General features: G+C 43.9%; 1 protein-coding gene across 6 annotated transcripts in view; it reads left to right on the forward strand.

The window, feature by feature from the left end:
* CLIC6 (chloride intracellular channel 6) overlaps positions 1-23,432 on the forward strand; it is an 82,836-nt gene extending 59,404 nt beyond the window's left edge. For all 6 annotated transcript variants that reach the window (XM_082244897.1, XM_082244902.1, XM_082244898.1 and 3 more), the window contains exons 3-7: positions 9,302-9,411; positions 15,700-15,825; positions 18,464-18,570; positions 19,829-20,010; positions 22,835-23,432. In XM_082244897.1, the coding sequence (XP_082101023.1) occupies positions 9,302-9,411; positions 15,700-15,825; positions 18,464-18,570; positions 19,829-20,010; positions 22,835-22,999 (690 nt within the window). In that variant the 3' untranslated portion in view covers positions 23,000-23,432. The remainder of the gene's footprint in view (positions 1-9,301; positions 9,412-15,699; positions 15,826-18,463; positions 18,571-19,828; positions 20,011-22,834) is intronic.
* Positions 23,433-26,379: the final 2,947 nt, after the last annotated feature.

Raw genomic sequence — 26,379 nt, forward strand, 5'->3', positions numbered from 1 at the left:
TTCGTTCTTTCAGATTTTCATCCTTTTGGGTTTTTCTTCTTTCAAACAATTTGTTTTCATACACATCCATCAAAAAAGTCTTGTAATAATAAAAGAGATGTAATAATAACCCCCATCATTGTTGTCAGTGGATGTAATAATAACCCCCAGCATTGGTGTCAGTGGATGTAATAATAACCCCCAGCATTGTTGTCAGTGGATGTAATAATAACCCCCAGCATTGGTGTCAGTGGATGTAATAATAACCCCCAGCATTGGTGTCAGTGGATGTAATAATAACCCCCAGCATTGGTGTCAGTGGATGTAATAATAATCCCCAGCATTGGTGTCAGTGGATGTAATAATAACCCCCAGCATTGTTGTCAGTGGATGTAATAATAACCCCCAGCATTGGTGTCAGTGGATGTAATAATAACCCCCAGCATTGGTGTCAGTGGATGTAATAATAACCCCCAGCATTGTTGTCAGTGGATGTAATAATAACCCCCAGCATTGTTGTCAGTGGATGTAATAATAACCCCCAGCATTTGTGTCAGTGGATGTAATAATAACCCCCAGAATTGTTGTCAGTGGATGTAATAATAACCCCCAGCATTGGTGTCAGTGGATGTAATAATAACCCCCAGCATTGTTGTCAGTGGATGTAATAATAACCCCCAGCATTGTTGTCAGTGGATGTAATAATAACCCCCAGCATTGTTGTCAGTGGATGTAATAATAACCCCCAGCATTGTTGTCAGTGGATGAAATAATAACCCCATGCATTGGTGTCAGTGGATGTAATAATAACCCCCAGCATTGTTGTCAGTGGATGTAATAATAACCCCCCAGCATTGTTGTCAGTGGATGTAATAGTAATCCCCAGCATTGGTGTCAGTGGATGTAATAATAACCCCCAGCATTGGTGTCAGTGGATGTAATAATAACCCCCAGCATTGGTGTCAGTGGATGTAATAATAACCCCCCTGCATTGGTGTCAGTGAATGTAATGATAACCCCCAGCATTGGTGTCAGTGGATGTAATAATAACCTCCAGCATTGGTGTCAGTGGATGTAATAATAACCTCCAGCATTGGTGTCAGTGGATGTAATAATAACCCCCAGCATTGGTGTCAGTGGATGTAATAATATCCCCCAGCATTGGTGTCAGTGAATGTAATGATAACCCCCCATAATTGGTGTTAGTGGATGCAATATTACCCCCCCCCCCCAATTGGTGTCAGTGGATGTAATAATAACCCTCAACATTGGTGTCAGAGAACGCAATAGTAACCCCCCCCCCCCATCATTGTTGTCAGTGGATCTAATAATAACCCTCAGCAGTGGTGTCAGTGGATGTAATAATACCCTACGGTATTGGTGTCAGTGAACCAAACAGTTACCCACTCCATCATTGGTGTCAGTAGATGCAATAATAACCCCCCAGGATTGGTGTTAGTGGACACAATAATTACACCCCCCCCCCTTCATTGGTGATTGGTATCAGTGGATGCAATAATAACCCCCCACCATTGGCGCCAGTGGGCGTAATAATTACAACCCACGCCCTCATCCATCACCCCATTATAGGGGTCAGTGGATGCAGTAATGGCCCTCCATCATGGGTGTCAGTAAATATAAAAATAACTACCAACATTAATATGAGTGGATGCAATAATAAACACCCATCATTGGTCCGGAATGCAGAAAATACAACATTATGGCCACATGATGGTAGTCTAGCATAGGAAATAAATATGCTCCTCAGCACCATCTAGTGGTCATAATGTTGTATTTTTCGGTTTCACCAATTGAAAGTGTAAAGAATACAACCTGATTTACATTCAGTTTTGATTTTCAAACAGTATGTGATTTTTTTTTTTTTTCATAAACGCACCCCTTTAACTTTTTATGTGGCGGGTACAGCAAAGTATGCAGAATAGAATATAATTTTTTTTTTTCCACAATTTTCGTTCTTTTTTTGTTTAAGAAAAAAAAAACTCAGTGGTGATTAAATACCACCAAAAACAAGCTCTATTTATGTGAAAGAAAATATGATAAAAATGTTATTGGTCAATTTCATGGGTACAGTGTTGCATGACCGCGCAATTGTCCTTCAAAGTGTAAGAGCGCTGAAAGCTGAAAATTGGCCTGGGCAGGAAGGGGGTGAAAGTGCCCGGTATTGAAGTGGTTAAACATTCTTAGAATAAACCTCCATCTACACAAAACGTTAAAAAAAACATTAAAGCAGTAGATTCAATGGATCACTTTTTTTTTTTTTTACCATCACTCTTCTATGTTTCTATGTAATTATATTGCGTTCTCGGGGCGTGTTCATTCGCTGCTTTTCCCAGGAGGGTTCCAATATTTCAGCTTGGCTTTCCCATGATCCGCACTCATCAGTCACCTGGATAGTCAGGACAAGTGTGCGGAGCCCTGTGGGGTGCCGGCCGGGTGCTCCTTGTGACATCTTGGCGAGGTTGGTATGGAAAGTTACCAAGCGGCCCTCGGCTTCCTGACACGCTGAAATTTACTGTTGCCCAGACAATTGGATATAAATGAGGGAACGTGCGGTTCCCAAGAAGCCTCCTATGAGTAGTAAATTGCGGCGTACAATGCCGCTGGATTTATCTCTGCCTCCTTCACTGAAGGTCACTTGTTCCCGGCCGCTCAGACATGTTCTGTGTTTGTTGTGGATCCGCTCCAGCAGCGTTGGCTTGTCACATGGAATGAAAAGCGAGGATTGTATGTCCCTATTGTTATCCCAGGGCTGCGCTACAATGTATCACCCGGGCAGTTTTCTTAAAGGGACCCTGTCACCAGACCATTCATTTTACCAGCAACCTTCCCATGAGATTATATGTGCATTTCATGTATTTTATATATATGAATTACCTGGAAAATCCTCCCTTGTGTAGGCATCCAAAAGCCCTGGGACTGCTACTGGGTACCGCCATCTTGGATGTGATGTCAGCAGCCCCAGCAAGACTGTCATTCAAGTGACTTCTATAGCAGTGGTCTCCAAACTGTGGCCCAAGAGCTGGATGCAGACTTTCACTTGCCTTTATCTGGCCCTTGGGGCACCATTCCTCCTACTGACACCAATAATGGGGCACCATTCCTCCTACTGACACCAATAATGGGCCACTATTTCTCCCACTGACACAAATGATGGGGCACTATTCCTCCCACTGATACCAATAATGGGCTACTATTTCTCCCACTGACACCAACAATGGGGCACTATTCCTCCCACTGACACCAATAATGGGCTACTATTTCTCCCACTGACACAAATGATGGGGCACTATTCCTCCCACTGATACCAATAATGGGCCACTATTTCTCCCACTGACACCAACAATGGGGCACTATTCCTCCCACTGATACCAATAATGGGCTACTATTTCTCCCACTGACACCAACAATGGGGCACTATTCCTCCCACTGACACCAACAATGGGGCACTATTCCTCCCACTGACACCAATGATGGGGCTCTATTTCTCCCACTGACACCAACAATGGGGCACTATTCCTCCCACTGACACCAACAATGGGACACTATTCCTCCCACTGATACCAATAATGGGCCACTATTTCTCCCACTGACACCAACAATGGGGCACTATTCCTCCCACTGACACCAACAATGGGGCACTATTCCTCCCACTGACACCAACAATGGGGCACTATTCCTCCCACTGACACCAATGATGGGGCTCTATTTCTCCCACTGACACCAACAATGGGGCACTATTCCTCCCACTGACACCAACAATGGGACACTATTCCTCCCACTGATACCAATAATGGGCCACTATTTCTCCCACTGACACCAACAATGGGGCACTATTCCTCCCACTGACACCAACAATGGGGCACTATTCCTCCCACTGACACCAATGATGGGGCTCTATTTCTCCCACTGACACCAACAATGGGGCACTATTCCTCCCACTGACACCAACAATGGGACACTATTCCTCCCACTGATACCAATAATGGGCCACTATTTATCCCACTGACACCAATAATGGGCCACTATTTCTCCCACTGACACCAACAACGGGGCTCTATTTCTCCCACTGACACCAACAACGGGGCACTATTCCTCCCACTGACACCAATAATGGGCCACTATTTCTCCCACTGACACCAACAATGGGGCTCTATTTCTCCCACTGACACCAACAATGGGACACTATTCATTCCACTGACACCAACAATGGGGCATTATTTATCCCACTGACACCAACAATGGGGCACTATTCCTCCCACTGACACAAATGATGGGGCACTATTCCTCCCACTGACACCAACAATGGGGCACTATTCATCCCACTGATACCAATAATGGGCCACTATTCCTCCTACTGACACCAATAATGGGCCACTATTCCTCCCACTGAATCCAATAATGGGGCACTATTCCTCCCACTGACATCAATGGTGGGGCACTATTCCTCCTACTGACACCAACAATGGGGCACTATTCTTCCTACTGACACCAACAAGCACTATTCCTTCCATTGACACCAATGATGGGGCACTATTCCTCCCACTGGCACCAACAATCGATCATCCTCCCTAGTTATTGTGTGATGGGAAATTTACAGTTGTCACTGCAACAGATGAGTGGGAATCTTCCAAATTGGGCATCTATTCTTGTGAAGTTGTCTAACCCTACGTTCACACCTATGCATTTTTTGGTACGTTTTGCAGAAATGCACTACAGTTCATTTACCATGTTTTCCTATGGATGTAGTTCACATCTGTGCCTATTGCAGCGCCTTTTTTTGGACAGTTTCAGGGAATTTTTTCCGGGAGCAGATTGCATTTTGCGTGTAATTGACTTTAATGGAGCCTTGCATTTTCTGTGCGTTTTTTTAATGAGTGTTGCATTTTGCGTTCCTTTTTCTTTTTAACACACTGTGTATAGCTGGTTGCTAAGGAGCAGGCCTGAAGGCCGGACAGCTTGACCTTAACAACTGATGAGTCATCAGCTGTCGGTGGGGTTCCCTGTTGACTACTGAATGTAAAAAAAAAGAATTGCCAGTAAAAAATAAATTTAGAAAAAAACGACGTGGGGTCCCTTCTGGTCTGGTATGAGTTTGGAGGCGAACCCCATGGCAAAATAAAAAAAAAAAACAGAAAGGGGTCCCCCCCCCTAAATCCATACCAGCCCCTTATCTAAGCATGCAGCCCGTCAGTTTAGGAAAGGGAGGGGACAATCAACCACTGCATGCTGGGCTGCAGGCATCACAGAAGATCGGAGCCACCAGGTGGCCCCTCCCCTTACCTATTTAAGAACTGTCGCACGCAGGAGCAGAGAGTAGGTGCTTAGCCTTTGCCGCGGGCGGAGCTTCTTTTTTTTACATTTACTTTTTTTTTGGGGGGGGGGGGGTATTTATTTTTGACAATTTTTGTTGAATAAGTAGGGGTACAATGTACCCCTACTCATTCACTTCCAGATTTCGATAAGCCCCCTGCCCGCAGACCCTTACAACCATCGCCCAGGGTTGTTGGGAAGAAGCCCTTGTCCCCATCAACATGAGGACAAGGTGCTTTGGGGTGGGGGGACCAAAGTACCCCCTATATTGAGGGCATGCGGCCTTGTATGGTTCAGAAGGGGGGGGGGGCGTTTGCTCATCCCCTCCCTTTCCTGACCTGCCAGGCTTCATGCTCGAATAATGGTCTGGTAAAGATTTGGGGGGGGGCCCACGGCCCACGCCATTTTTCAAAACAAATTTGGCGCGGGGTTCCACTCCAAACCTATACCATTTTTTTCCTGAATTTTTTTTTTTTGCCAGCAATTTTATTTTTTTTTTTTATATGACTTATCGGCTGTTAAGGACATGGCAGCCAGCTATACGCAGTGTTTTTAAAGAAAAGAAATGCAAAATGCAAAAAACTGTATCAAAAATGCAAAACGTGCCACAAAACGTGCCAGAAAATGCATCAAGCACAGCCGCATAGATGTGAACCTAGACTGAGAGACGATTTCCCTGCACATTTCCACTCACTTTCTATTATGTCTCAGACACAGGGAGTATTGGGAAATCTCCCTGGTGGGCCACAGACAGAAAAAAAAAAAACAAGGTTCTAACCATTCCCTACACTTTCCAAAACCCAAAAGAAATGGCTATACTCTAAAAGATAACTGTTGGGAAAAATTTGTAGCCTGCCATTGCTGACTTTGTTCTGCAAATGCAAGGTGCCTGGTTACTTTTAATATTTTTTGGAGTCACTGACATGAACCAAGTGAATGGAGTGAGCGTTTTTCCCTACCCAGTTCCTGAACCATGAGACATGAAATGAAACATGGGATGGGGTGTACATTGGCAATGCATGTTGATGAGGACAAGGGCCTCTTTTCTACAACCCTGGCCAGGTGGCTGGGGGGGTCTGCAGGCAGGGGGGCATATCAGAATATGGAAACCTACAACAAGTGGGCCCCATGGTATGGCCACCCCATATGAATGAGTAAGGGGTCGGTACTAGGGATAGACTGATATGGTTTTTCCAGGGCCGATACCGATATTTTGGTCACAAAGTATCGGTATCAGTCGATATGGACCGATATTCTGCACATTCAATCACACATCCAATGCAGAGTGACCAGTGCCCCTATCAATGCAGAGTGACCAGTGCCCCTATCAATGCAGAGTGACCAGTGCCCCCAACCAATGCAGAGTGACCAGTGCCCCCAACCAATGCAGAGTGACCAGTGCCCCCAACCAATGCAGAGTGACCAGTGCCCTCATCCAATGCAGAGTGACCAGTGCCCTCATCCAATGCAGAGTGACCAGTGCCTCTATCCAATGCAGAGTGACCAGTGCCCCTATTCAATGCAGAGTGACCAGTGCCCCCATCCAATGCAGAGTGACCAGTGCCCCCATCCAATGCAGAGTGACCAGTGCCCCCATCCAATGCAGAGTGACCAGTGCCCCCATCCAATGCAGAGTGACCAGTGCCCCCCAACAATGCAGAGTGACCAGTGCCCCCAACAATGCAGAGTAACCAGTGCCCCCATCCAATGCAGAGTGACCAGTGCCCCCATCCAATGCAGAGTGACCAGTGCCCCCCAACAATGCAGAGTGACCAGTGCCCCCCAACAATGCAGAGTGACCAGTGCCCCCATCCAATGCAGAGTGACCAGTGCCCCCATCCAATGCAGAGTGACCAGTGCCCCCATCCAATGCAGAGTGACCAGTGCCCCCATCCAATGCAAAGTGACCAGTGCCCCCATCCAATGCAGAGTGACCAGTGCCCCCATCCAATGCAGAGTGACCAGTGCCCCCATTCAATGCAAAGTGACCAGTGCCTTCATCCAATGCAGAGTGACCAGTGCCCTCATCCAATGCAGAGTGACCAGTGCCCTCATCCAATGCAGAGTGACCAGTGCCCCCATTCAATGCAGAGTGACCAGTGCCCCCCAACAATGCAGAGTGACCAGTGCCCCCCAACAATGCAGAGTGACCAGTGCCCCCAACAATGCAGAGTAACCAGTGCCCCCATCCAATGCAGAGTGACCAGTGCCCCCATCCAATGCAGAGTGACCAGTGCCCCCAACAATGCAGAGTAACCAGTGCCCCCATCCAATGCAGAGTGACCAGTGCCCCCAACAATGCAGAGTAACCAGTGCCCCCATCCAATGCAGAGTGACCAGTGCCCCCATCCAATGCAGAGTGACCAGTGCCCCCATCCAATGCAGAGTGACCAGTGCCCCCATCCAATGCAAAGTGACCAGTGCCCCCATCCAATGCAGAGTGACCAGTGCCCCCATTCAATGTAAAGTGACCAGTGCCCCCATCCAATGCAGAGTGACCAGTGCCCCCATCTACTGCAGAGTGACCAGTGCCCCCATCTACTGCAGAGTGACCAGTGCCCCCATCTAATGCAGAGTGACCAGTGCCCCCAACAATTCAGAGTGACCAGTGCCCCCATCCAATGCAGAGTGACCAGTGCATGGGGATGCGGCTCCGGTCCAGGAGGCGGGACTTCGTTTGACAGCGCCCGCGCCGGGTAAGCAGAAAAACCCTGCTCTGTGTAATCAGGCGGCGCTCTAATACCCCCCCCCCTTCCCCTCCGGAGGCAGCCCAATAGGCCCTACCTTAAGAAAATATCGGTCATATCGGCCAAGTTTGTGGCCGATACCGATACTTTAAAAAAAGTTAATATCGGCCTCTGATTATCGGCCAAAATGATCAATTCCTAGTAGGTACATAGTACCCCTACCCATTCACATGCACAAAAAAGTAAATACTAAAAAATCCACAATGTAAATCCATCATCAATCATGTGCTTCAGTGATACTTGACTGACAGCAATGCTCGGCTGATCCTTGGCTGACAGCTATATAGGGATGAGTCATGGATCTTAGGATGCCGGCAGCTCTCGGCTTCCTAACAACCAGCCTGAGCAGGAAGCTGTCATGTTTAGGAGTGTTAGTAATACCGCTTCTAAATGATTTTCTTCCCACTGTCACTGGAGGCAGTATCTGAACAAGAAAAATTTGGTTCAAACTTGGGTTCTCACCAAGCTGGCAGCTCGTATAGGGTATAAATTAAAGAGGTAATAAAGGATTTACAGCTCTTGTACCTTGGACTTATTGAAAAATATTCCATATGTATGCACATCCATTGGGATACTGTTTTCTGTTAATCTGAAGTTTAGCGTCTAGATTGTGAGTTAAGTGTTAATATTAGCCGGCAATTTTTTAAGGTTTACAGTTAAGGGTGACAGGGATGTTAAAGAATGAAAAACAAGATAAAGGCAACTTTTATTATCTGTGTATGAGACGTCCTGATAGCAATCAGATAGGAGGTCTGAGCCTTCTTTATGTACACATTAGAGCAGACCATATCCAATTATTACATTATCTGATTATTTATTTGGTTACCATACATCAAAACATTTTTTTCATCTCTGATCACCCCATTATCGTGAACAGATGTTCAGCGTAGGTGCATTCTAACCAAGAACAGATATTTATTATCTACACAATGAGCTTTCCTGTAATAGCTTGTTAGCTTTTTAAACATAACTCACAAGTTTAGTTACAGACAGAGTGACCTTCTGAACCTTTTACTGCTTAACAAGAATATATGTCATTTTGCATACATTTTGATTTGTTTGGTCAGGATTAGGCAAGAAAATGTAAAAAATATTTTGATATTTTTGTGGTAGGTCATTTCCAGCCAGCAGGTTCTTTATGTTCTTTCCCCCTGTATACCACGTTAACCTTATCTGCTTTGCTGGAAAAAAAGTTTACATAGCTCAATAACTTAAGCTTTTTTATTTTAATTTCTTTTTTTCAGGCGGGTAGTGATGGTGAAAGTATTGGTAACTGTCCGTTTTCTCAGCGCCTTTTTATGATACTGTGGCTGAAAGGCATCATTTTTAATGTCACCACTGTGGATCTGAAGAGGTAAGCAAGACTACATTTGTGTGTTTAATGATGAACAATTCTTATTTTGTAGACCTAGTTTGTTTCTAGATGCATTTTAAAGTGTAAGTCCACCCTAAAACTACCCTACATCTATAGACTTCCCTGATCTATCACTAACCTATCTATTCCTGTAAAGAAGAAATCAGTATACATACCTTTTTTGAAGCAGATCAGATCCGGTCTCCAGTGGCGGAAGCTCTGCAGAGGACACGGCCGACAACGGCTGGGAAATTAATAGGGAGTGACGCCACCCATAGACTTACTATGGGGCTTCCGTTGTTGGATGTTTCCTCTGCATCCGCCTCCACAGTAAAGCCGCGGCTGGCAGCTCAGCTCCTGCTCTTGGAGTCTCGCCAACACAAGCTCCACATTACACTTGTGTTCCTGGTCCGTTAGGCCCGTGATGAGCATGTCATCTAACAGGCACTGTGTTAAAGGAATGTCTGCCAAAATCTCATCCATTTTGCGTTGCCAAATGGCTGGGGCGGAGGCTACACCAAACACCATCCGATTGTATTCATACAGTCCCTTATGAGTGTTGATGGTTAGAAACTTGCGGGACGAAGGGTGGACCTCAAACTGTAAATAAGCTTGCCTGAGATCAAGCTTGGTGAACTTTTGACCTCCTGCAAGAGAGGCAAAAATGTCATCTACTCTGGGTAGGGGATACTGGTCTATCTCCAGTTGAGAATTTAGTGCCATGCGGAAATTGCCACAAATGCGTAAGTCCCCATTCGCTTTCTTTACTGGTACAATTGGTGATGCCCACTCGCTGTGCTCTACCTTTGAGATGACACCTTGTTCCTCCAGCCAGCTTAGTTCAGCTTCCACACCTGCTCGGAGTGCGAAAGGTACCGTCCGAGCTTTGAAGAACCTAGGCTGGGCGTTGGGTTTCAGCCTGAGTCTCACACAGTCATGCTTTATTTTCCCCAAATGGTTATCAAAGACTTGTGGGAATCGCTGTTTCAGGGATTCCACCCATCCCTCTTTATCTCCTGATGGGATGGTCACGGTGTTGCAGGGGTTTATGGCGATGTCTGGCATGCCAAAGTGAGCAATCCAGTCTCTCCCAAAGAGAGGGGGTCCCCCATGTTCTAGGATATATAATGGCATTCTCTTTGTCTGACCCTTGTAGGATACCTGTACTTTCACGTACCCCAGTGGGTGAAGTATCTGCTTTGAGTATGTCTGCAGTTTGATTGGTGTTGGACGGACAGTTGTTCGGATCAGAAGTTTTCTCCATTGTTTCTGTGTGATAACTGAAACTCCTGTGTCTACATCCATCTTGAGTTTCTTTTCTTCCACGGTTACCTCTACAGTCATTGCAGAGGGTGCTGAATGCATATGATGTATGTCTAATCTGTGGAGCACTTCCTCATCCTCTGATTCAGATGACGATGTATATCTTCCCACCATATATGCCTCCTGGTGTTCAGAGGTTGTTTATTTTGCACCTGCTTACTACGGCAGACTCGTTTCAGATGGCCTGCCTTACCACAATTATGACAGAACTGATCCTTAAATTGGCAGACTTTGTGATCATGGTCTGTATTCCCACAACGGTAGCAAGCTTACTCCCAGCTTGGTGAGGGTCTATATTTCCAGTTTGCTACTGTTGGCTTGACTGCTGTTCTGAAAACTTCCTCTTTAACCTCTTCCCTTCTGCTCTGGGGGTTCAATGCCTCTGTATCTTTCACAGCCATTTCCATCACTGAAGCTATCTCAATTGCCTTTGTAAGGGTAAGGTCTTTCTCTGTTAACAGTCTCTTTTGGCTAGACTCACTATTTAGTCCCATGACAAACTTATCCCTCAGTGCAGTCGGTAAATACTCCCCAAAAGAACAGGTTGAGGCTAGTCTGCGAAGGGCGAGCACATAAGCCTTAATATCTTCACCCGGCTGTTGCTGCCGCTGATAGAACCTGAATCTCTCTGCAATCTCTAGTGGTTTAGGCTGGAAGTGATTCCCTAACATTGTCAGGAGCTCTGCCAAAGTCTTAGTTGCTGATTTTTCAGGGAAAAGGAGATCCCTAAGAGTGTCATATGTCCTAGCACCAACCACTGTCAGAAATACTGCTACTTGCCTGTCGCCTGGGATGGCATTTGCACAAAAATACTGTTCCAGTCTCTCAATCCAGGAACTCCAGCATGTCTGTTCTCCATCAAATTCACTTAATGTCCCATTCAATGACCTTTTCCTGCTGGGCTCTGTGGGTGTTTGTATCCAGCTGACAATCAGAGTTTTTTTTTTTTCTCACACGGATAGTAACCTTGTAAATCCCATCCTCGTCGCCACTGTTATATTCTCCGTGTTGTGAGAGACACAGGACTCTGATCTGAAACAACGGATGTTTATTCAGGACTTACTGTACACTCCAACATGCATTACAGGACAGCTCTGTATATCAATGCATCCCTTACATGTCTCTAAGATGGCCACTCTGCCCCTTGACCTTTGTCATCACTCCTGGGTGGAGCCAGCCTTAAAGTAACAGTACATGTGAAACCCTTCAGGTATAACAGTAGATGGGGGAGGGGATTGGTGCTAGCAGGGGATTTTTTTTGGGGGGGGGGGGATTTGTGCTAGTAGAAGTGATTGCGGGTATTTTTGCTAAAAGGGGAGATTTGGGGGAGGAGATTTGAGCTAGGAGGGGGGATTTGGAGTGGGTAGAAGAGGATGTATACCTGGAGGGGAAATTTGAGGGGTAGAGGGTTGTGCTAGTGGAGTGATTTTGTTTATGGGGGAGATTTGTGCTGGGGGGGTTTGGGGAGAGAGAGGATTTGAGCTGGTGTGGGGATGGCAGGCAAAGATGTGTGCTGGGAGGGTGGATTTATCCTGGGAGGGGGGGGGAATATATGCTTTTGGGTGAGCATTAAGCATGCAGATTTTTCTTTTTGGGGGGGGGGGGATTTTTGATGACACATAATGCTCATACATCTTTGGGGGAGGGGGTGAAGTTTAGCACATTCGTCCTGGGCTCTAGATGACATTATCCCAGCTCCGGTTACAACAGTGACCCTCCTTCTGGGGCTTTAGCCCTTCGCCAACTCTTGCCAGATGCCTCCTCCTGACATTCCTGGCTGTTGAACTTCATATCCCCAAGGAAGGAATGGCCACATGCAAATAGAGTTGCTGCACTTTACTGATGGTATTTAGCATAAGCCATCTTCCCTTACCAGTATCTCCTCACCGGGGGTCATTAGTACGGGGATAGGATCTCCACAATCTCCTTCTTTATAGGTACATGTCTCCTGGGATCCTCAAGGGGGATAGCCTCACTCAGGGAACTCCTGGCCTGGCCTAAGAGGCCTTTTTCTACAGCTGACTCTCCTGGGTTCAGGTCTACTCTTCCCTGGCCTACAGCCCTGTCCAGGGCCTCCACTTTCTGGCTTCCATGCCCCAACTACAGTAGGGCTTCTCCCAACCTGGCTTATACTGTATGTGGGCACTGATTCACCGATTACATCACTACAGGAGGACTCAAAGGGGCCTAGCACCTGATAACACTATTTTCTGTCCCCAGACATTATTCCTGGTAGAGAGCCACCTAGTGGCAGACCATATAATTGCACCTGTCTACAGAGGGAGAGAGGAAGAAAAGAAAAGATCGGCAGGGGGGAGTAAGAAGGAAAGAATGAAACAGGGGAGAGGGAGAGAAAGAAGAAGAGGGATGAAAGAGAGAGAATAGGAAGGGGAGAATAGTAAAGAGAGATAAAGGTGGAGAAGTGAGAGAGAAATGGGGGAGAAGGAAAGAGAGAGGGAGAGAGAGAGAGAGAGGAAGGGGGAGAGAAGGGAAGAATGAGAGTGTGGAGAAAACATAAGGAGAGATAGAGTGGCAAGAGAAAAGGTGGGGGAGGGGTGGGAGAAAAGAGAGGGAGACAAGGAAAGTTAGAGATAGAGGTGTGGGAGGAAAGGGAAAGATTGGGGAGGAGAAAGGGAGAGAAGGAAAAGAAGGGGGGGAGGGAGAGAAGTTAAAGAGGATCTCCAGGCTCCCCTTAAAAAATAAGTCAGCAGCTACAAATACTGTAACTACTGACTTTTAATATAAGGACACTTACCTGTCCCTGGATTCAGCGATGTCCTCACCTGAGCCGATTATTTAATCGGCTTTGGGTGCAGGCGCCAGCATCTTCACTAAGGGAAGCAGTCAGTGAAGCCTTGATGCCTCCCAGTTGGCTTTGAACTGCGCATTCACGAGCCGTTCTGCCCTTTCTGATTGGTCTCACAGTCATCTGGGACCTGTGATGTGTCCCAGAAGGCTGCTGGGGAAGAAGAGGGGGGGGGGGTGAACTTCCACTCAGATTTTCGCGGCAATCTGATTTGAAGTGGGGGAGCAGGTACCTGTCAACATCAGGTACCCCCCCCCAAAAAAAAAAAAAATATATATATATATATATAATGTGCCAAATATAAAGGAGGAGGGAGTGAATTTCCACTTTAGGAGAGAGAGGTTGAGAAATAGAGGAAAGAGGGAAAAAAGGAAAGGGGGTGAGATAGAAGGAAAGAGAGAACAGGGATGAATGGGTGAGAAAAGGAAAGAGAGGGAAGAGAAGGAGAGAAGACAAGGGAGAGATAGAGAAAAGGAAAAATAGAGCAAATAGGGAAAGGGGGAGAGGGAGAGAAAGAAAACGAGAATGGGGATGAGAGGGGGAGAAAAGGAAAGAGAGGGAAGAGAAAGCAAGGGAGAGATAGAGAAAAGGAAAAATAGAGAGAAGAGGGAAAGAAGGAAAGGGGGAGAGAGAGAATGAAAGAGAGAATTGGGATTGAAGGGGGAGAAAGGGAAAGAGAGGGAAGAGAAAGCAAGGGAGAGATAGAGAAAAGGAAAAATAGAGCAAAGAGGGAAAGAACAAAAGGGGGAGAGGGAGAAGGAAAGAGAGGATGGGGATGAGAGGGTGGCAAAAAGGAAAAAGAAGAAGAGGGATGAAAGAGAGAGAATAGGAAGGGGAGAATAGTAAAGAGAGATAAAGGTGGAGAAATGAGAGAGAAATGGGGGAGAAGGAAAGAGAGAGGGAGAGGACAGAGAGAGAGAGAGAGGAAGGGGGAGAGAAGGGAAGAATGAGAGTGTGGAGAAAAGGAAAAATAGAGAGAAGAGGAAAACATAAAAAGGGGTCGAGAGAGAGAAGGAAATTGAGAATCGGGATGGGAGGGGAGGAAGGGAAAGAGAGGGAAGAGAAGGAGAGATGGAGAAAAGAAAAATTGGAGGAAAGAGAAGGAGTGAAGGCAAGGGAGAGATGGAGAAAAGGAAAAATAGGGAGAAGAAAGAAAGAAGGAAAGGGGGAGAGAGAGAAGGAAAGAGAGAATTGGGATTGGAGGGGAGAAAAGGAAAGAGAGGGAGGAGAAGGCAAGGGAGAGATGGAGAAATGGAGGAAAGAGAAGGAGTGAAGGCAAGGGATTGAGGTAGCGTGCGTAAGTGGAAGAGAAGGAAAGAAGGTCGGGGGTGGAGATAAGGAAATTGGGGGAAGGAAGAGCGGATAAAGAGAAGGAAAGAGAGATAAAAAGAGGAGGAGGGGGGTTGGGCAGAAAAGAAAGAGGGTGGGAGAGAGAGTGAGGCTACGTTCACATCTTGGCGTTGCTATTACAGGCAATTTTATGGGCGTTTTTGCAGGCGTTTTACAGGTGTTTTTTGTGCAGGCGTTTTTAGATTGAATAGAGACCAATGGAAAATGCCTGTAATCTGCCCAAAAGAAACGGCGTCAAAACGCTCAGATGTGAATGGGCCATTGAAATGAATAGGATTTGTCTTGTTGGGAGTTTTGAGAGCTGATCCTAGAGCAGAAAAACGCCCCCAAAACGCCCCAAAACGCCTACATGTGAACGGAGCCTGAAGGAAGAAAAGAGAATGAGATCTGGGGAGAGGGGGGGGGGTGTAGAAGGTAAGAGGGATAAAAAAGTGGGGAGAGGGAGAGAAGGAAAATAAACAGATGATGGGGGGGGGGGGGGGTAGAGGTGGTGAGTAAAAGAGTGGGGTGGAAAATAAGAGGGAAAGAGAGAGAGAGACTGAAAGAGAAAAAAAGAGAGGATGTTGATGAAGAAATTTCTTTTTTTTTCTTGCCCCAACAAATATAAACCTAACCGTGATAAAACAGATGTGAAGAGGGAGAATCAGATGGAAAAAATGGAAGTCACTATTATTTGCTGCAGCACATCACAGCAAACAGGCTGCTCACAAAGACATATACAGTAACAGCTACATGGAAGGGGTCTGTAATGAGAATAATAAATGTGTAATGAGTATATACTATATACTGTATGTGTGTTCTTTATGCAGGAAGCCAGCAGACTTAAAGAACCTGGCTCCAGGAACGAACCCTCCTTTTATTACGTTTGATGGGGAGGTGAAAACTGATGTGAACAAAATTGAGGAGTTTCTGGAGGAAAAGCTTGCAATGCCAAGGTAAAAATGGCAATTTGGCATCATGGAATTATAACCCGGGATCTGCATAAAGTGTGCCCTAACAGCAGTAATTGCAACCCCCCCTCCCCCGTCCAGCGAGAATCACCTTACTGGCCACTCAAGTACCTTCAGGCAGTGGGCACTGGCAGGGCCCTAAAGTGTTTGCAGAGTTGTATAAAGTACTCAAAACCCATACTTGAGTAAAAGTACAAGTGCTCGATCAAAAAGTGACTTGAGTAGAAGTGGATGTGCTCGATCAAAAAGTGACTTGAGTAGAAGTACTAAAGTATTCAACATTTTTTGTACTTAAGTATTGCAAGTAGTTTTTTAAAACATTTGCTACTCAAGTACTGAAAGTAAAAGTACCAGTACTGTGTTATGTAGTTATTAAAGAAAGAAGTCAAAAGTTTGAACATCATATTGTTTTTTATTATTTCAAATGCAGCTTTTATTTATACATACAGTAGCATTTATTTTCGTATGCGCTGATAATACACATGTTTTGAGCTTCATGAAACCTGACATCTACTGTTCTGGCAATGGTAATTTTTATAATAGTAACGAGTAACTGTGCAGCATAAAAAAAAATATCGGAGTAGAAGTATTGAAATCATCGAAAAAATGTAGTGAAGTAAAAGTGGAAGTAGGAGAAAAAAATTCTACTCCAGGAAAGTACAGATACCGCCTTTCGGGAATTAAGTACAGTAGTGAAGTAGTTCTACTTAGTTACTATACATCTCTGAGTGTTTGTTACCCCAGCATTTCATATTCCTGATATGTGCCTGCTGTACCATGTACTTGTATAAAAAGCTATCCTGTTCTCTTTGTATTGCTTCCTTTGTGTGGAATCCCTGGTGATCCTGCTAGTCCCTCTGCGTTCCTATTAAAAACTGACCACACTAAGCAGGAGAACACACCATGGTCAGTTCTCTAGCTGTGCTGGGAGCTCAGCCTGCTCTCCTCCAATGACCAGACTTGTCCTGACGCACCACTACCCCCCATCCCCCCACCCCACACAGCCATTCACTGAGAAGGTCAGTGTACTGTTGCTTCTCTCTCCCCTCCCCCCCCCCTCAAATGTTATTTATAATGTTTTTTTATATCTATACACAAATGTTTTGCCTTTCATTTTAATTTTAAACTGAATGGACTGTTTTACAAGGTGATCGTTTACAATCCCTTTAACCACTTCCGGACTGCTTACGTTGTATCTACTGCAGCAGGCTGGCTTGTACAGGCAAAATGACATAGATCTACATCGCTCGCCTGGGAGGAGGTGCCTCCCTCCCCTGATCCTCAGCAGGGAAGCCGATGTGTGTGTCAGGCGGCTCCGATTGCCCCCTGACACCCGCGATCGTTCCCCGCAGAGAGAGAAGGACGGTCGGCTGTTGTAAGCACAGCCGACCGTCCTTCTCCCTGAAATGATCACAGAGCTCATGTGATCCTCCTATATAGGATCACAGGTCTCTGTGGTCATCTCATAAGCCACACCCCCCCACAGTTACAATCACTCCCCTAGGGTCACATTTAACCCCTTCATCCACCTATACTGTTAACCCCTTCCCTGCCAGTGTCATTATTACAGTAACAGTGCATATTTTAGCACTCATTACTGTAGTAATGTCACTGATACCCCCAAAAGTGTCAAAAATGTCAGTTAGGTGTCCGATCTGTCCGCCGCAATGTCGCAGTCCCGCTAAAAATCACAGATCGCCGCCATTACTAGTAAAAAAACAAAAAAAAAACAATAAAAATGACAAATCTTTCCCGTAGTTTGTAGACGCGATAACTTTTGCGCAAACCAATTAAAATACGTTTATTGCAATTTTTTTTACCAAAAATATGTAGCAGAAAACAAATTGGCCTAAAATGTTAAAAGATTTTGTTTTTAAATCTTTTTTTAGGGAATGTTATATAGCAGAAAGTGAAAAATATATATATATTTTTTTAAATTGTTGCTCTTTTTTTGTTTATAATGCAAAAAATAAAAATGACACAGGTGATCAAATGCCACCAAAGGAAATCTCTATTTGTGGGAAAAAAAGGACATAAATTTTGCTTGGGTACAGCTTCGCAGGACCGCGCAATTATCCGTTAAAGTAACGCAGTGCCGAATCGCAAAATAGGGCCTGGTCATTAAGGGGGCAAATCCTTCCGGTCTTAAAGTGATTAAGCTAAGTGCACACTATTTGAAATTTTGGCTGTTCCTGGGGGAACCTGACAAAATTCCCTAAGTGGGTGACCCTCCCGCCTGACATCCTTTCTCCTTTGACATGACAACCCAATTTATTTTCGGCTCTGAAATCCAAAGCACGTGTTGTCAGCCTTGCCTACTGTACTTCTGATGCCGTACAAGAACATAGACCACTCCTCATCTCCTTCCCCTGCTCCTCATCTCCTTCCCCTTATCTCTATAACTCCTCCTTGTCCATAGGCAGAGCGCACAGGAAATTATAAGCTTACAAGGTTTCTAGCAAAATCAACAGGGATTTTTTGTATTTGTAGAAGACATATACCAAACATACTTTTAATGCTATATTCAGCAGACCAAAAATGAAGCAAAAGAGAAGATTTCATTGTTAGGAATGACATACACTCTGATTGTACAGATAATAAATCTCTTGTTTTGTTTGTAAAGGTATCCCAAACTTGCCCCAGTACACCCGGAATCCAATTCAGCAGGAAATGACGTGTTTGCAAAGTTCTCAGCCTACATCAAAAACCCTAGGAAAGACTTGAATGAAAGTAAGTATGTATGTGCAAATATATATACAGTATCTCACAAAAGTTTGTACACCCCTCACCTTTTTGTAAATATTTTATTTTATATTTTCATGTGACAACACTGAAGAAATGACACTTTGCTACAATGTAAAGTAGTGAGTGTACAGCTTGTATAACAGAGTAAATTTGATGTCCCCTCAAAATAACTCAACACACAGCCATTAATGTCTAAACTGCTGGCAACAAAATAGAGCATACCCCCAAGTTAAAATGTCGAAAATAAAGATGGCCTAGGCTATAAGATTGCCAAGACACTGAAACTGAGCCAGCACTTTGGAGCTACAGATCATTCATGGTTCCCTCAATGATCTGTAGCTCCCCAGTGCCGGCAGCACTCATGCAGCCCCAGACCATGACACTCCCACCACCATGCTTTGCTGTAGGCAAGACACACTTGTCTTTGTTCTCCTCACCTGGTTGCCGCCACACACGCTTGACACCATCTGAACTAAATAAGTTTATCTTGGTCTCATCAGACTACAGGGCATGGTTCCAGTAATCCATGTCCTTAGTCTGCTTGTCTTCAGCAAACTGTCTGCAGGCTTTCTTGTGCATCATCTTTAGAAGAGGCTTCCTTCTGGGATGACAGCCATGCAGACCAATTTGATGCAGTGTGCGGCGTATGGTCTGAGCACTGACAGGCTGACCCCCCACCCCTTCAACCTCTGCAGCAATGCTGGCAGCACTCATACGTCTATTTCCCAAAGAAAACCTCTGGATATGACACTGAGCATGTGCACTCAACTTTTTTGGTCGACCATTGCTAGGACTGTTCTTAATGAAACCTGTCCTGTTAAACTGCTGTATGGTCTTGGCCACCATGCTTCCGCTCAGTTTCAGGATCTTGGCAATCTTCTTATAGCCTAGGCCATCTTTATATAGAGCAACAATTCTTTTTTTTAGATCCGCAGAGAGTTCTTTGCCATGAGGTGCCATGTTGAACTTCCAGCGACCAGTACGAGAGAGTGAGAGCGATAACACCAAATTTAAAGTCAGGACAAAATAAATAAAAACAAACACAAGCAATACATCTCCGCCATACATGCACATTTCCTCTTTTATTCTTTTAGAGACTGTTTTAGATGCGTTTTGAAGGTGTTAGAAAGCAATATCTGAAGCACAGTCACTTTTAAAGCACTGTAAACTACACCCATTTTATATATACTGAAAAAAATTGTAGTGTTCATCACTTTATTCTGTATGTTTTCTTCTTCTTTAGCGCTAGAAAAAAGTTTACTGCGATCCTTAAAGAAACTGAATGATTTTTTGAATTCACCTTTGCCTGATGAGATTGATGCCTACAGCACAGAGGAAGTTCTAGTCTCCAACAGGAACTTTCTGGATGGGAACGACCTGACACTAGCAGACTGCAACCTTCTACCAAAGCTGCACATCATAAAGGTTTGTCTGATAGAAGGAACTCTCCTGTTAGCTTAGCAGTGCTGTGATTGTCGGTTCTGGCTCTAGAGTGGCTTTAGCTCTTGGCTTGCTCCAACAAGCTGAACCAAATGCACAGTTAAGAGCAGCTTCAAAAATCCCAACTTCAGCTCCAGTGTGGCTACAACAGATGAGCTCCAGCTTTTTGGCTTGCTCCAGAGCTTACCCAAACCTGAGAGCTTGCTCCAGATACAAACCAAACGCAAAGCTCTGAGCAGTTTTAGAAACCACAGCTCCAGTATTGCTCCAACAGATGAGCTCCAACTCTTGGCTTTCTACAGAGCCTAGCCAAACCTTAGGATTTGCTCCAGAGCCTAGGCAAACCCACAGTTTAGAGCTGCGTCAGAAACTCAGCTCTATCTTTAAAATTACTCTAACACAGGGCTCGACAAACCCCGGGCGCCAGGTCGCATTTGCGACTAGAATTAGCGACCTGGCGCCTGGGGTGCCCTGCAGGAGGTGTCCTGTCCCTTTTGCGCCCCCACCTCCTCCCTGAGTGCACGGACTTCCGCACTGTCCGAAAATTGAGGCCCCGGCTTTTTTCGGCCTTCTTCTGTGAGATGAGAGAGGCTTCCAATGGGGAACTGGCGCCCTCTTGTGGTGGCCGGGAGTAATGACTTTCCACTGCATGTTCTCAATGCATTACCATCTCCTTCCCAAGAGGAAATGAGAGGGAAGTTTTTGCCAGCTTCATCTCCCTGTCCACTTACCTTTGCTTAAAGGAGAGTGGACAGGGAGTGTGGATATTATTATTAATTTATTTTTTAAATTTAAAAAAATAAATAATTTTTTTCTTTTTTTTTTCATTAATAAAAAAAAATAAAAATAATTTTTCTTTATTTTTTCAATTATTATTATTTAAAATAAAATTTATATATGAGCTGTATGTCTCCCCACGAAGGGGATGCGAGACATACAGCTCATACTGCCTACTTTCCTCCGGTCTGGAGGTCCGGACTATTTGGAGGCTCGATGCTGGCTATTCTGATCCTGCTTGTGCATACGGTTTTCTATATTGCCAGACCAGCTGTAGCAATATTCAACTCTCTTCAGAAGTGCTACTTGCTCAGCAGGCGACTCGCAGTTGCCCTCCCCACGTTCTCTTCCACCAAATATGCTAGAACATTCTGAATATATCATATATGAAGATATTACTCTACTAAACCCCCATTAAGCAATACGACCATTATTATATTGTACTCTTTGCCCCTGAAGAAGCCTCCGGCGAAACATGTTGGGCGCTGAATACTGCCAGAGTGGATGAACCTATGGCATATTCACTTTGAGCAACTATCAGCCAATTGATGCTATATGGTCCTATATGTATATGTATATGTATATGTATATCTATTCATATGATATATTCCACTGTCTATGTATATATGTGGTCTTTGTATGTTTTTTATGTTTCTATGTACTATAACATTCATCAAAGCCTTTTCACAAGATTCATTTTTTAATGTTTGGAATAAAGCTTTAATATTTTAAACCCCTGTTTTCTACTTATCTTTCTGATTGGTACCGGTAAAGTCCCACCCAAATTGGTGTAACCAAGCCCTCCTCTCTCTCTCGTCTATACGAGAACTCTGCAAATTCAGAGTTTTACTTCTAACAATTAAACATTAAAAAATAAATTTGCTAATCAAACCTTTACATCCGTGAAATGGTCCACAACAAAACCCCATTATAATTAAAAAAAACCTGCAACCCTTTATTTAACTTACCTTTTTTGGTGACCCTCTGTCATTTACAGAGTTGTATAAAGTACTCGAAACCCATACTTGAGTAAAAGTACAAGTGCTCGATAAAAAAGTGACTTGAGTAGAAGTGGAAGTGCTCGATCAAAAAGTGACTTGAGTAGAAGTACTAAAGTATTCAACATTTTTTGTACTTAAGTATTGCAAGTAGTTTTTTTAAAAATGTTGCTACTCAAATACTGAAAGTAAAAGTACCAGTAGTTTTGAAAAAAAAATTGCTACTCAAGTACTGAAAGTAAAAGTACAAGTACTGTGTTATATAGTTATTAAAGAAAGAAGTCAAAAGTTTGAACATCGTATTGTTTTTTATTATTTCAAATGCAGCTTTTATTTATACATACAGTAGCATTTATTTTGGTATGCGCTGATAATACACATGTTTTGAGCTTCATGAAACCTGCCATCTACTGTTCTGGCAGTGGTAATTTTTATAATTGTAACGAGCAATTATGCAGCACAAAAAAAAAAATATTGGAGTAGAAGTATTGAAATCATTGAAAAAATGTAGTGAAGTAAAAGTGGAAGTAGGAGAAAAAAATTCTACTCTAGGAAAGTACAGATACCGCCTTTCGGTACTTAAGTACAGTAGTGAAGTAGTTCTACTTAGTTACTATACATCTCTGGTCATTTACACATGCAGTTATTAGCCCCTGTGCATGGCCACTCCTCTGCTAAACTTACCCCCCCCCCCCCCCAATGCTAAAGGAAAATGTCTTGTTCTGTTGTACGCAGCTCTACGGTCAGTCAACACAGTGCAGTTCATGTGGCCTTCAGTAAGTCCAACTGAAAGACGTTCCTAGAGAAGGTCCAGAGATCTTTGGAGGAGCCTTGGATTACCTTTTAAACCCTGAAGACATATTTGAGCCTTTGAGCAGGCAGAGGTCATTGCTCATTACTTAAGTCTTAAAGCCATGTTAGCAAATGTGTATTCATACAATATACTATTGTTGTATATGAAGCCTAACACATGGATGAACTGACTCATCTCTGTTGTGTGACTGTTCTCCCTTTGTTTTGTCTTCTTCTTAAAGGTGGTAGCCAAGAAATTCCGAAATTTCGACATCCCACCAGAAATGACTGGAATCTGGAGATATATGAAGAATGCGTATGCGAGAGATGAGTTCAACAACACATGTCCAGCAGATTACGAGATAGAATATGCATATTATGGTGTTGCCAAAAGAATGGGGTCATAGATCAACTTAGTTGGATTCACTAGATCTTTTTCTTCCGGGGGTTGGGTCAGAAGGGGTTGTTTACCTCAGGTATAAAACAAAGAAGAAATGGGAGCCATATAAAGTCAAGCTTCATCCAAGCTTCTTGGGTGGCGTGCGATAAGGGGACCTTTGTGTGTCAAGTTATACCTTTCTGCAGACTATTCTTCCGATGAGCCACCGCTGTGAAGATCATCCAACACTCTCCTCCTCCCACATTTCCCACTGTCTGCTATCTTGAGACACACAGCAGCAGAAGGAGGTGCCAAGAGGATGATGTAGGAACTGGGCAAAAGATCTTCATAATGGTGGCGTCAGAGCGAAGTATAACGCTATACTCAAGGTCCTCTAATCACCTTCCACCTACGGCTAAATTATTATTACGTGCAAAGTTTCCTTTTTTTTTGTTTATCCAAAAGAACCCTTTAAGTAACCATCTAAGAGCGTCTTCTGTTGGCTTATTGCAGCTTTTCACAGTCTGCAAGACTGACCATTTTATATTTTTAATCTATATAATACTAAACGCCAAAGCTAAATGTTAGAATTTCATTTGTTAGTCCAGGAGTTCCATTCTTCGCCTCTGTTTCGTTAAGGGGGCACAAATGCATTTTGCCCTTTTTCATACTGATTAGGGCTTGAGTCTTGCCATTCTAAACCATCACCTTGGTGATACTTCTGTCCCCCCCCCCCCCCCCCCCCCATTGGTTGGCTTTTTGTTGTTATGGCTCATAATGGCTACCTCTTTTACTGTACAGTTTGCCCAAGCCTTGCCAATAATCAATTACCTTATAACAACCTCATGGTTTATGCCCACATTAAGTCACCCAGTAGATATACAGTCTGAAAATGTTCTGTCACCCACCATTTTCTCTTACAGCGGTTGCACAGGGTGTCTAAATGCGACTGCACAGTCCAGTAGGCACCCGAGTTTGACCACTCTGCCCAGTGCACTTCATAATCCTACAGACCTGGTCAGACACGCCCCTTTCTTTCCCTGCAGTGCATGAGGAGACTTGTGATAGGGGAAGTGGCTGTTACTCAGCTCTGCCAGCACTGAGCACTGTGGGGAAGGGCAAGAAACACTTTTCAACTTGGAAAGAAAGGTATTTGAAGGTATCTCCAGGAAAAAAATAAATAAAAAGTGATAGGCATAATATAGGACGCTTGAGGACCATAAAGAGAAAAAAAAAGTTTTAAAAAGTGACCTCAATTGGGCTTAAACTAGAGCAAGGTAGAGCTCAAGTTCAATATTCATATTGGCCCCTAGAAATTTAAATATAATTGCTCCAGTTTTTTTAAACCTTCTTCCCAATGTTATTTTATGGAACTAACCTCTTGTGACCACAAACCTGAAGAAAAGTCTTTGTTAGATTTGTGCATGAAACGTTTTCTCTGTAACAGTCTTCAGGTGACCATACAAGCAAATAATGAAATATTCAATTGCGATGAGTATCATTTGTGATGAGTGGGCCGTGTTCTCAGTGAGGACTTTACCCACATATGGCCACACTTAGACCATTACAAATCCAGGCAACCCACACTGTGACTTGTTCTTCCAAGGCTATGAGCCTATATTTTATTTAATACCATAGGGATTGTTTTGAACCCATGTGCCAATCAGCATAACTGAGCCATAAACAGATTAACCCAGAATGATGTATTGTCATGTAGGAACTCTATAGTAATGTGTTATTATTGTGATATTTATTGCTCCCTAGGACCAAATCTGTCCCATAATCATGTACATTATATTTCTATTACTGAGACTTCTGTATATAAATAAATAGAATCTTGGCTAGACACTATAATGGCCACATAACATATCTCCTAATGTAATGTCCGAAAAACTAAGGCCCATATATCTCAAACAGTCAGAAACATGTAGTAGAATTTAAACAAAATAGGACCTCCGTGTGCTCCTCCTGTCATAGCCAAGAAGCAATGCTGTCCTCCCATGATACAAAATGATATCATAGAGGGGTCCTTCCTTCTTCCATTCATATATGTCTGTCTGTCTATCTATCTATCTATCTATCTATCTATCTATCTATCTATCTATCTATCTATCTATCTATCTATCTATCTATCTATCTATCTATCTATCTCTAAGCTATGACGTTGGGGGGGGGGGGGGGGGACCTTAGGCTGAGCATTGGTTGATCATTTTAGACCAGCAGGAACTAATATTTGTATTGAGGCATGCAAATACATAGGTGTCTATTTATTAAACATTTGTTGCACGAATGTCAAGAAGCTTTTTTGCAAGTTGAACAAAGTATCCCGTATTTCTTCTCAGGCTCCATTCACACCTGGGCGTTTTTGAGTGTTTTTCAGCTCCAAAAACGCTAAAAAAAACGTTCCAAAACGCCCAACAAGTAAAACCCCATTCATTTAAATGGCCCCTGTTCACATCTGAGCGTTTTGCAAAACGCCTGTAGCTGAAAAAAGTACATGAGCTTCTTTTTGGGCTGATTACCAGCGTTTTTGATAGATGTCAATGCCTGCCTCCAAAAACGCCTGAAAATCGCGGTAAAAATCGCGGTAAAACGCTACGCTCAAGTGTGAATGCAGCCTAAGATATTGATGGTTGTTTCATCAGTGCCATCTAGTGGCCAAAATGCAGTATAGTTTTTGTACTGAGGAATTTCAGAAAGCTATAATGCAGGGGTCTTCAAACTATGGCCCTCCAGTTGTTCAGGAACTACAATTCCCATCATGCCTAGTCATGTCTGTGAATATCAGAGTTTTACAATGTCTCATTGGATGTGTAGTTCCACAACAGCTGTAGGGCCGTAGTTTGAGGATCCCTGCTATAATGCATTTTGGCAACTAGAAGGAGCCAAGGATGCAGGCATTATTCTCTTAGAAAAAATACAGGACATTTAATTCTACTTGCACAAATACTTCTAACATTGGTGCAACAAATGTTTTAGACCCCTTCATGTTTCAGTGATATTTCTTGCTAATACTGATGTACTTCTATGAGACTTTGTGACATCCTCTGAAAGAACTGCTGTTCATTTTAAACTGGTGAGCTTCTACCTTACACTTTCTAAACAGCTCTGGAAAAATTAAAGCTAGCAGCCTACTGGCTGCTAGAAACCAACACAGACAGTTCTTCTTTCAGATACCTTTCTGCAGGAAGCTTATGACCCCAGGATTTTAAATGGCCATGTATAGTGAACTTATATAGTGTATGGCCATGTATAGTGTATGGCCATGTATAGTGAACTTATATAGTGTATGGCCATGTATAGTAAACTTGTATAGTGAACTCCGGGGTAAAAAAGAAAAATGGGGAGATGGACCCACTGCAAGAGTTAACTGCTCACCTGCCATCACCTGTCGGGGATGACGAATAA

Source organism: Pelophylax lessonae (assembly GCF_965119305.1).
Source record: "Pelophylax lessonae genome assembly, chromosome: 2".
Lineage (NCBI taxonomy): Eukaryota > Metazoa > Chordata > Amphibia > Anura > Ranidae > Pelophylax > Pelophylax lessonae.